Below are 10,684 nucleotides of genomic sequence, written 5' to 3'. Positions count from 1 at the left end.
CATCTTCAGAAGTGGTTTGCTTGAACGCTTACACTGTTCTCATCAGAACCCGATCAGTTCTTCCGCAGAACTGAACGCGGGTTCTGATGAGAACAGTGTAAGCGTTCAAGCAAACCACTTCTGAAGATGCAAGCCACTCGTGCTTGCGAAACGTCAAGAAGAAATTCTACCGAACGACGGCCTAAAAGCCCGGAAAACTCATTAGTTTTAAACAGTGGTGTTATCTATTTGCACGTGCACCGACTAAATGTGCAAGTCGGATGCAAATAATATCTTCCTATACTAACCAGATATAACTAGTTCTTCACCAGGTGGTGGTCGGGCCAGGATAGTGCCAATTCGCATGCTGGGGTCATTTTCCGATTGCGGCTCCTTATCCGTTGTCATGGCTGAACTGTTGCTCAAAATACCTGAAAAGTTTCATCAAAATCGCTTGAGATAAAAATGCAGCGATGAACATTCAATAAAACTTGACAAAAAATAATGAAGAGCTGGTCAGCTGGCGCCTTGACCATAAACCTTCTTAGCTTTTCCGCGTTTATCGAGAAGAACTTCAAAGTGTTTTCTTAATTTATTTGTAGCTCGAAGCTCGATATTTTATTTTTGAAAAAGCACTAAAATTCAAAATACAAACGTACAAGGGAGACGAAAAGTAGTTAGATACACTGCACGTCACTTTAATATTATAAGCGACCAATGCGACATATAGTAATATCCCTTATATACCTGCAGCTTTGCAAATATGCGAAAACTGCACCTATTAGGAGCTACTACATGGCCGGAATCAAGACAGGATTTTTGCCGATAGCTTTGTTCTAAAATTGGGCGTTTTAAGTGACGAAAATCGCAACCAATCGGACCAAGTCAGGCCGAAAATGTTTCGGTCGAACTTTTCGGGAAAAAATTGAAAATAAGGTAAATTGATCGGCAGGGCGGCTTAGTATAGTAGGTTGGAATTGATTAATATTTTTTATGTAATCGCATCATTTGCATACTGTTGCAATGGCGTTTGAGCATTTTCCCTTTAACATACAATAGTTTTTTGGAATTTTGATGCGATTTTATTATTTGCGGTTCGATAAAACGCATTGAGGCACTGCTAGTTAGTGCAACTATTTGCATGTTTCGAATGCGAATTGCCTTGCATCCATTGCAAAATTTTCCATCAAGCACACTGTGCACTTAAAATAAAGTCGATAAAAACTTGGTTAATTTGCAATAAATATTTTAAAAATACTGTAGAATAATGTTTCGAATGCGAATTATTTTTCATCCGTTCCAAAATTTACCATCAACCACCCTGTGCACGTAAAGTGAAGTAGAAAATTAGTTAATTTGCAATAAATATTTAAAAAAATCCTCTAGAGTAATCAGGAAAAATTGCAAAATTATATTTTTCTCCTCTCGGAGATGAGTGTGTCTCTTTATCTGTTTTGCTCCTGTAAGGAATTAATGAAAAAATCCAGTCGCCGACGTCACAACGCCAACTTAATCCAGAGTTATGCTGAAAACATGTTAATTATTATTTATGAGGTTGGAAAATTATTAACCCAGGAGTAACGGAATTTTCTTCAATGCTATTTTACAGCCTTCATTGCATATTTATAGTGCTAAGCGTTTAGTAGGCGCATTTGAGCAAAAAAGTTAATATCCCACCGGTTCCATCCAGATTTGCTTTCCGTCCACCTACGTCACACCTAGTTTTATCCGATCGGATCGGCAACGCTGTGAACGTGCACGAATATGCAGTGCTAACTTCACAATGCCCCCACCATCACTGTCAAACGCGCTTGGCGCTTCTTTCCTGCGCGCTTCGACTTCCGCATTCTTTGCAAAGTGACGCTTGAAGAAACAACATGGTGACCGTAAGTACGCATTTTAAATCTGTAAAAATCTCGAGCATCCTCAATGATTTTTATTAGTTTTCACTCAATTTGCGAATTAATCATTCAGGTTTCGTTGCTGATCCCAATGGTTTTGTCGGATGATGGTTGTGTATCATATGGGGCACCACCTCAAGAAAATTTAGTCTGGCTGAAAGACAACTAATTAATGTTGTTGATTCCAGACTAAACCTGCCGCCGCCGCTGCGGCTGCTGCTGGCAAAAGCAAAGCAGCCCCCAAGAAACAGCAGTTGAGGGGCAAAAATATCCGAAAGAAAAAAGTCGCCTTAAAGTTCTACATCGACTGCACCCACCCTGTTGAAGACAATCTGATGGATGTGTCGAACTTCGTAAGTGTTAAAAATTTCCTTAATAACGCAGTCCCAGCTCCACACAACGGTTTGCTTAGTTGGACGTGGCGTTTAGCACTGCAAGATTAAAGCTGTTCCTCGCTATGTTGGCTGGCATTTTGCCATTGCCAGTTCAATACACTGGGCAGCTACACTGTTTTAGTTTAGAGAAAGTGTGATTTTCATGTACATATTCCACGTGGTCCATTTTTTTGTAGGAAGAATATTTGAAGGAAAGCATCAAGATCAACGGGAAGGCGAATAACTTTGCTGGTGGCAAATCGGGCCAGCATGCGGTTACGCTGGGGAGTGAGAAGAACACCAAAATTGTTCTGAGCTCTGAAATCCCGTTCTCGAAAAGGTGAGTGGCCCCCTTTGAGGTTCATAGCAGTCCCAGCTCCACGCAACGTTTCCCTAGTTGGCGTGGCGTTTAGCACTGCAAAATCAACGCTGTACCTCGCTATGTTGGCTGGTGCATTACCATGACTAGTTCAATACACTGGGCAGCTACAAGCTTGGCTTTCAGAAAGTTCAGCCAGACACTGTTTAACGGTTCGTGTTTGCAGGTACCTGAAGTATCTCACCAAGAAGTACTTGAAGAAGAACAATCTCAGGGATTGGCTGAGGGTTGTTGCTTCTGGACAGGACTCGTACGAGTTGAGGTACTTCCAGATCAACAACCAGGAGGAGGATGAGGACGATGATGCCGAGTAACTTACGGTAAATAATAAAGTTGCTCTAAAAAATTGTGCTGGTGTGTTATTATCAGCAAAAAAATTACTCCTTATATTGATCGATAGCTTTATTAACTGCAGTCAATGCACAACCATGTTTGATGATGGGATTCGTCCGTTTGGGGCCCGGTTTTCGGCGTGTAGGGGACGTGCCACTTTTCCTGGGCGATCGCGCTGAAATCCGGGGGTTTCTTGAAAGTCACCCTTCTCGAGTGGCAATTCAAAGGCATGTACTGCCTTTGCGTCAGCCACCTATTGAACAAAACCTTGTATTTGCGGTCTTTAAGAACGAATCTGTGGTTGCGCATCAGGTCCCTGGTCACCACTATTGTATCCTTGCCGGATTTGAGGGCGCAGTAGAGCAGATAGGGATCGTCCTGGAATAGCGCGTTTAAAACAGCTGGAGAAGCCGAGAAAAGGTTTTACCTGGGAAATATTTTGCGTTAAAAACAGCGTGGCGTTCCTTCTGACGAAGTCCCATTTGTCTCGCGGCCAACGGTTCATATGCATGCGCCCCAATACCAAAACAGTCTTGTTTTGTTCTCGGAAGTGCGATACAACATTGGCCAGCTGGAAAAAATAATTTTATGTTTTTTGCGCTTATTTTTTAGTCGTTATCATCCAAAAACTATTTAATCTTACGAGTTTCGATTGGTATTGAGCGCCAGATTTCACTCCAATTGAATAGGCCACATTCAGTCCATCCAGCACCACATCGTGTGGGGCCATGTTGGCGATAAAGTCCTGAAACCGAGCCATTTCCTCTGGGTTCGACTTGATGAAGATGTCTTTGCCCACTATGGCGTTTGCGAAAAACAGCGCCCTAAGATCGGCGAATTCCCCATCAGTTAGCTCCATCTGATCGAGCTTAGCTCCACAGCATCGGCATTTTCCTGCAAATGTTACCTAAATCGATAAGAAGAGAATTTCCTTGGCCGCACCAGCGCACTTACTGTGGTTTTCTCGCCCAGCTTGAAAGACTGGATGATGTCGTCCACTAGGCCTTCGTGGCAAGGGATTTCGCTTTCTTTGAAAAACTTGAACATCTTCTCGAGGCCCTTGATGGTGTCTTCCCGCTTACGCAGTCGCTTCAGCGTTTTCAGGTATGCAAGAAATGGGGTGCTGCTTAGGGTCTTTTCAGATTCAAGGGCTTCCCGCAGGAGGCTCCAGGCCAGTTTTTCGTCCGTGTTGCGAAAGGCTGCGGCCGCCATCGCGTTGTACGTCGCAGTGGAAATGAAGCCGGTTAATTTAATTTCCTGCAACAGTTTTGGCCGATGTTTTACCCGTTAATTGGAAGCATTTTGACATTGAACCTTCATAAACTCAAGACATTTCCTCCAGTCCTTTGTCAAGGACAGCGCCCGCACTATGAAGTCTAACGTTTTCGAGTCCAAAATCGGGTTGTTTGTCCGCATTTCCGAGCACATGGCGACTATTTCGCTTTCAATGGGCTTGGAGATATTGTCCCTGTGATGTTCGTACAAAATGGACAAGTATCGTCCAGCGGTTGCTAAGTTGGGCTTGGTTCCGTTGGCTTTCAGATAGTCCAAGTAACTTTTCGCCAAGTCTATTCTGCAATGCGGGGGTTTAGCTTGAGGGCCCACAGCATTTTATCCGGCTTGCCTTTTTAGTTGTGCAATAGTCACCATAATCATCCCATCGATGTTGTCGTCCCGGAGCATCCCCCGGTGCTGTGCGCTTAGCACCAGGCTTTTCAGTTGATCCCAGTCCTGCTCTTTCACTGGTTTTACGGTTTCCAGTGCGCCTTTGAGCAGGTCATCAGGAGTGGTTCTAATTGGGGCCCTGGTGAAAGCTGAGGGTGTCTTGGAGTAGCTGTAGGCCCGATCTGCGCCGCAACGCAGCAAACGGCCGGACAGCTTGCGGAAAAACATAGCTTTTCCAAAAATAGGGATAATTGAGGTTAGGCTGTTGAGTAGCTAGGTTAGGAGTTCGTCAACCGACAACTGACGCGCGGCTGCGGAAGTGGATTTGAAGCGTGTAATGGAAGTTGCCTATAGTGGCACTGTCCGGAAGCGTGAATTTGACTGACAATACTATACAGGGTGTTCAGATTTAGGTAGATGGCCGGCGTTTTGACTTTAAGTCATCTTCAGGATTTTTCCAGTTGCGGTTGTTTATGCAGGTCTAAGTTTCGCAATTATTTTCCCAGAAACCAGCGATGTTGGAGATTCACTTGAGGCAAAGTGCGTCCTATAAGCGGATTTTCAATTTTTGACTGTATATCTTCAGAGTTTTTTCCCAGTCCGATAATTTATTACTTTGAAAGGGATTTTTCTTGGCGTAGCGGACAAATAATTTTTGGAATAAGAAAAATTTACTGCTTTCGGCGCTATTTGAACCCGGCAGGTTCAAATAGGGCRCCGAAAGCAGTAAATTTTTCTTATTCCAAAAATTATTTGTCCGCTACGCCAAGAAAAATCCCTTTCAAAGTAATAAATTCTCGGACTGGGGAAAAACTCTTCATTTGTATTCCTTGAGCCATTTTCCAGTGCATAAGATTTGATTTTGAGTCATCGGGGGTCGATTTTTGGGCAGTATAATCTACCAATTTTGCCCATCCTGTACAAATAGGTTGGAATGAATGAAAGCAAGTCACTGAATCAATCATTTAATGTGCTTATGTATAGAAACTTGCCATAAACTTATGGTAAATAACAGTCGATGTGCTAAAAGGCACTCTCAATGAATAACAAATGTTACACAAGGATAAAAAACGTGAAAAACCCTCCTGACGCTTAGTCAACAGTAAATCTTAGTGCAATAACTCTTGGTAACTCCTATAAATAAAGCTTATTTTCATAGAAAAAACTTCGTGTAAAGATTAGTAGAATGTAGGTAGCGACCGGCCAACCCGAAAACACCCGCGCGCTCTGTTAGTAGGACTAGCCTATATCACCCTGTAAAGCAAAGTTTTTTCTGTGGTAATAAGATGTATATCATAAACCCTCTATTTATCAAATATATGTACATCAAAATTACAATGTTTAGGTACAAAATATAGGTATATGTATATTATCTGCGGAATGCATTGAGTTGGTAGGCACAAAAATAGCTGATATCTCCTCGATAGGGGAATTGGATCCAACCCTGGGTATTCCGTTGTATAATAGTTAAGACACTTTTTTAACTTTTTGATTTAAGTAAGCACTCAATGGGGGAGAATTGGAAAAGCGGTGACGCACTTCCAGTTAAGTAATCGACGAATTTTGCACTGTTTTAGCACGAGAATTAATACTGAAATTGAGCGCCCCTAATTGCGCTTACTAAACATCAACTCTATGAACATCTTCTTACAAGGTGAGACACAGGAAAAACGGCGAATTGCACTTCATTAACATCGATAAACTTTCGGCGTCCACATTAACAATCTTATTCGCATCAATAATAATAATTATAATAAGATTAATTGTACTATTTCTTTGCCACGGCCCTCACTTGCACTAGTAGAAACATGACCAATCGCCGACAAATGTCTACAACAACTACTGGCCAAAAAAGTACTTGTTTCCACAGCTTGCTTAGTTGGAAGAAACCGAAATCATTCATTAATGGAACATACACGGCGAGCCAAGATAAAATGCTGCCGTGTGGGGGCGGCACTTTTCACCCGCCCTGTATGTGCCCGCTTAATAACAGTAAATACTGGACGACATGTACTGTACTGTGAATCAGCCCGGATATATACAGGGTGTCCCATCGGGAACCACCGCCGTCGATATCTGGCAAACTGTAATTAGCAGAAATTTGAACAGCGAGGTCATTAATACAAAGTGTTAAAAAAATACAGTTCAAATAATCTCCGTTTGTTTAATTGAAGCGCCCGGGCATGATTATGAATTATTTTCAATGGGTAACTGACAGCTGTCAGCATTCCTTGCGTGTTTGATTGCATTAAAAATGGCCCCTTTCGTCATGGCAACTGAGAGTGACAGGACTTAAAATAAGACGCGGCTAAATAGCCATATAAAAACAATAAATTGGCAATATTTTGAAAACTAAACACTTTTGGAATACAGACATCGTTACAAAAACTTACACTTGTTTTTAATACTGCATATGACAAAATTATCAAAAATGGGGGTTTCCATTTGGAAAAAATGATTTTGGTCGGTTTTCTCAACTGTATTTTTTTAACACTTTGTATTAATAGTCTTCAAAATGTTTTCGAAATTTCTTTAAAGTCCTTTTCAACAATAAAAGCGATTCAAATTAAGTATGACCAATTATTATAGAAAAACTGAACAATTATTCGAGTGGCTGCAACTGTCATTTTTTACATAAAATTTCAAATATCTCAAAAACGGTTAGACTTACGTACATGATATTATACATGACATACATTTAGAATTGTGAGTAGAATTCAAAAATGTCATAATATATAGGGTGTTCCATTTGAGTGGCCATAAGTGTGGCCATTTTGAAAATATTTAAGACCGCTTGCTGTCCAACTGTCAAATGTCTCCTAATTACAGCTGTCAGATATCGATCGCGGCCGTTCCCAGTGGGACACCCTGTATTATATATAAAAAAATAATAACAAACAACGCAATATTTCAACGAAAATAAACTGTATGATTCATAAAGACGAAATAACCGACCTAATGTATTTAATTAATTAAATTAAGCTGATACCGGGTGTGCGTCTGAGGCAAACACCCGGTATATTTCGCGGACAATGCCTGCCCGCGCATCTATTTGGTCCCTAAATCACATGTTCTGGCTCACAGTGACGTTGTACTCCTCCTGAACGCTCACCAGATCGTTCAGGTTCAGCTTCACCAGTTCAACGACGGGTTCTTTGGCTAGGCTTTTTTTATGCCGCTTGAAGACGATTTTCGGCATGCCGTCCTGCCCCAGCCGGTTGATCACCGAGTAGCCGACGGCTTTTTTCTGGCCCTTCTGAGCGCTCAGATCCTGTCGCGGCTGGCCGAACGCCAGTTTCCGCTTCGAGTTCACCTTCTTGATGTGCAGCCGCACTTCGCTGGGGTTCGTTTCGATCCGCGAGCTGTTCTTCACCTCGTAGGTGGAGCACGGCGAACCGTCGAAGCTCGATTCGGTCGCACTTTCGCTCGGCGTTCTGATTTGTCGCCGGTCCTGGATGGAGCGCTTGTACGAGATGATTTTCCTGATCTTTTCCATCTCCTTTTCCGACAGTTTCTCATTGTTTAGAAACCGCTTCACCAGATCGGAGCTGTGGGGCGGGCGAAACGCCGGCGACCTGCCACTGGTCTGCGGCTTCGCCTTGGGGATCTGGATGTTCAGCGAGCTGAGCTGCGACTCCACCTTGTTTTTGTACTCCTGCAGCGTGCGATCCTCGCGATTCTTCACTGGCGTCAGCTCGTTGATGTTGACGACCGGATTGCTGATCAGCGCGCTGAAATCGTCCCTCACAGGCTCCGCCTTTGCCTCCAAGGGGGCGGGCTGGGGCGAGTGGGAGTCCTCCCAGTCGGACGAGTGGATAACGAACGAGGTCTTCATGTCGCTCAACGTCCGGCCGGGCTTCGGCTTTGCCTCCTCTGGCTCCAGCCTGGGCTTCTTGGGCTGGTCAGCGTCCGCGCTGCTCGCCTTCCGTTTCCTGTTCACGTAGTCCGCCAGGCTGATCTTCCGCTTGTTCGCTGTTGCGTTGTTCTCCTCCATCAGCTCCGAAATGCTCGGCACCAGAACAGGCGCTTTGGACACGCTGGCTGTGGATGAGGAACATTGCTCGCGCAACTTCACTTCTGCTCTCTCTGGGAGCTGGGGCGCCGTCTGCTCCTCTTCCCGCGGCTGAGGCTCTGCAGCTCCCCCAACCGGCCGCTCCCCGTCCCCGCTTGCCTCCTGCATCTTCTTCAGCTTCTTCAACTTGCGCGCCCGCAACAGCTCTTTGAAGTCCACATATTCCTCGTCCCGTTCCGGCTGCAAAGCGCCGGGAGGCGCAGCCTCTTCCCTAGTCTCCTTCGGGCGCACCTCCTCCCGCCGCTTGCGCTTCTCCACCAGCTGCTTGAGCGCCTCCTTCTGCTCGGTCGTGGTCTGCGTCTTCTCCGTCAGGCGCACGGAGCGTTTCGGGGCGGCCTTCTTGCTCTTGGGCAGCTCCTCCTTCTTGGACGAGGAGACGATGTCGTGCTGCACCTGCAGGTCGTAGTCGTAGAGCTTCTTGGCCGCCTTGGTGGCCACTGTGTAGTCCGCAACGTCGTTGTCCGAGCTGCACTTGCGCGCCCCCTTGCAGTACACGTTGGGGCGATGCGAGGCGAAGTCCTCGAAGTTGGTGGAGGTCGGCGAGAGGATCTGCACCTCCAGTTTCGCCGCCTTGATGGTGACGGTGTCCTTGGTGTCCAGCTCAGGGTCAGCCGGTTCAGGCTCGATCTTTGGGACGGCGTCCAGCTCGCTGGTGGTGACCGGCTCCAGAAGGATCTCCTCGATCAGGCCCAGCCCTTCCAAGGGGTCGCTCACTATCACCTCGTGCGCGGGGGGATCCTCGATGAACACCTCGTCTTCCATCGCAAAGTGCAGCGGCTCTTCCTCGAACTGGGCGAAGCCCAGTGGTGGTTCCTCGCCCTCTTCGCCCGCCAGCAGGGTTTCAGCGGGTTCTTCTGCACCCTCATGGGATTCAGAAGGTGACGCTCTGTTCGCATCTGAGGCGTCATCAAAGGCTGGGGCCGGTTCGGCGACGTTTTCCTCCCCTGCAGCGGCCGGTGGTTCTGCAACTGAGTCTGAACCGGCCTCTGCCGGAAACGTAGGATTTTCCTCCACAGTGGGCTCTGCCTGGGCAACTGAAGCAGTTTCCTCCATCGGCTGCCCCAATGTTGGATCAACTGGAGGAGGGGCCCCTTCAGCAACTGGGGTGGCTGGCGCCTCCAAGACTTCTCCCACTGGGGCAGGACTGGGGCTTCTCCCACTGACCTCGTCCTCATCGCCACCTGCAGGTTCAATGGGCTGCTCATAGTTGGCGTTGACATCGATAATTGTGGCGGAACTCGACAGGGGCTTGACCTTGATGATTTTCTTGCCTTCCACCATCTCCACGGTGATCTCCATCAGCTCGCCCGCCACTTGGAGAACTGTGGAGGAGCCGGCCACCTTCACGATGCTGCTCGAGGGCTCGTCCTCCACCACGTGCACTTCTGGTTTAACCTCCGCCTTAATTGGCTGCAGCTGCTCCAAGGAGGAGAACTCCACTTCTTTGTCGATGAAACTCTGGGTCAGCTCCAAGGGGCTGGCGCCGTTGCCGCCTGCTCTCGCACTGTGGCCGATGTTGTTCATGATGTCGTCCACTGAGAAGATGCGGCTGCGCTTCTCCGGGCGAGGCTCCGAGTCCTCTTTGGGTTCTTTGGTAGGCGGTTCGGTTTTGATCTCCACTTCGCACGCGCTGTCTTTCACAGGCTCGATGGCCTCCTCCTTGACCTCCTTGTCCGGGTTGGGCTCCGCGGCCTCACTGTTTCCCTCTTCGGCCACCTCGCGCTTAACCTCCTCCTCCCCATCGGGGCCTTCGGCCTTGCTGATCGCGGCCTCGCCGAAGAAGTCGATGATGGGCATGCTCTTCGAACCTGGCGATTTATTCGGGTTGTCATCGGAATCCTCGCTTTGGCAATTTGAGGGCTCCTCCGGGGCGTCAAAGCCCAGGTTTTCCTCCAACTGTTCCAGATTGATGGGCGAGCAGTTTTTGTCGACTAGTTCTTTGGTGATGCTCAAGCTATCCTCTAGGGATGGCGGGGGCGGG

The 10,684-nt window shown here is 46.7% G+C and overlaps 4 protein-coding genes across 4 annotated transcripts in view; 1 reads left to right on the top strand and 3 right to left on the bottom strand.

The window, feature by feature from the left end:
- The window catches only part of LOC109542929 (fatty acid synthase-like), a 12,420-nt gene extending 12,010 nt beyond the window's left edge, over window positions 1-410 (bottom strand). The window contains exon 1 of the mRNA XM_048665740.1: window positions 288-410. Coding sequence (XP_048521697.1) covers window positions 288-387 — 100 coding nt within the window. The 5' untranslated portion in view covers window positions 388-410. The remainder of the gene's footprint in view (window positions 1-287) is intronic.
- A 1,345-nt stretch (window positions 411-1,755) lies between these two features.
- Window positions 1,756-2,982, top strand: LOC109542984 (60S ribosomal protein L22). The gene is made up of 4 exons (XM_019912464.2): window positions 1,756-1,865; window positions 2,069-2,233; window positions 2,452-2,594; window positions 2,800-2,982. Exons 1-4 carry the CDS (start codon window positions 1,857-1,859, stop codon window positions 2,945-2,947), a joined length of 465 nt encoding a protein of 154 aa, XP_019768023.2. The 5' UTR covers window positions 1,756-1,856; the 3' UTR covers window positions 2,948-2,982.
- Window positions 2,983-3,020: 38 nt separating this feature from the next.
- LOC109542982 (mitochondrial ribonuclease P catalytic subunit) lies at window positions 3,021-4,969 on the bottom strand. The gene is made up of 6 exons (XM_019912462.2): window positions 4,591-4,969; window positions 4,281-4,539; window positions 3,921-4,223; window positions 3,610-3,873; window positions 3,394-3,537; window positions 3,021-3,344 (listed from the first exon to the last, which is right to left on the bottom strand). The coding sequence occupies exons 1-6, from the start codon at window positions 4,857-4,859 to the stop codon at window positions 3,039-3,041; spliced, it is 1,545 nt and encodes a 514-aa protein (XP_019768021.2). The 5' UTR covers window positions 4,860-4,969; the 3' UTR covers window positions 3,021-3,038.
- Window positions 4,970-5,583: 614 nt separating this feature from the next.
- The window catches only part of LOC109542983 (microtubule-associated protein 1B), a gene marked incomplete at its 5' end in the record, with an annotated part of 7,526 nt that continues 2,425 nt past the window's right edge, over window positions 5,584-10,684 (bottom strand). The window contains 1 exon segment of the mRNA XM_048665622.1: window positions 5,584-10,677. Within this exon segment, the coding sequence (XP_048521579.1) occupies window positions 7,696-10,677 (2,982 nt within the window).

The sequence above is a fragment of the Dendroctonus ponderosae genome, unplaced genomic scaffold (assembly GCF_020466585.1).
Source record: "Dendroctonus ponderosae isolate FM_Combo_2020 unplaced genomic scaffold, Dpon_F_20191213v2 Dpon_F_20191213_4, whole genome shotgun sequence".
In the NCBI taxonomy this organism is placed as follows: Eukaryota; Metazoa; Arthropoda; class Insecta; order Coleoptera; family Curculionidae; genus Dendroctonus; species Dendroctonus ponderosae.
The sequence above is the reverse complement of the archived record's forward strand: the minus strand, read 5'-3'. Positions and strand labels throughout refer to the sequence as shown.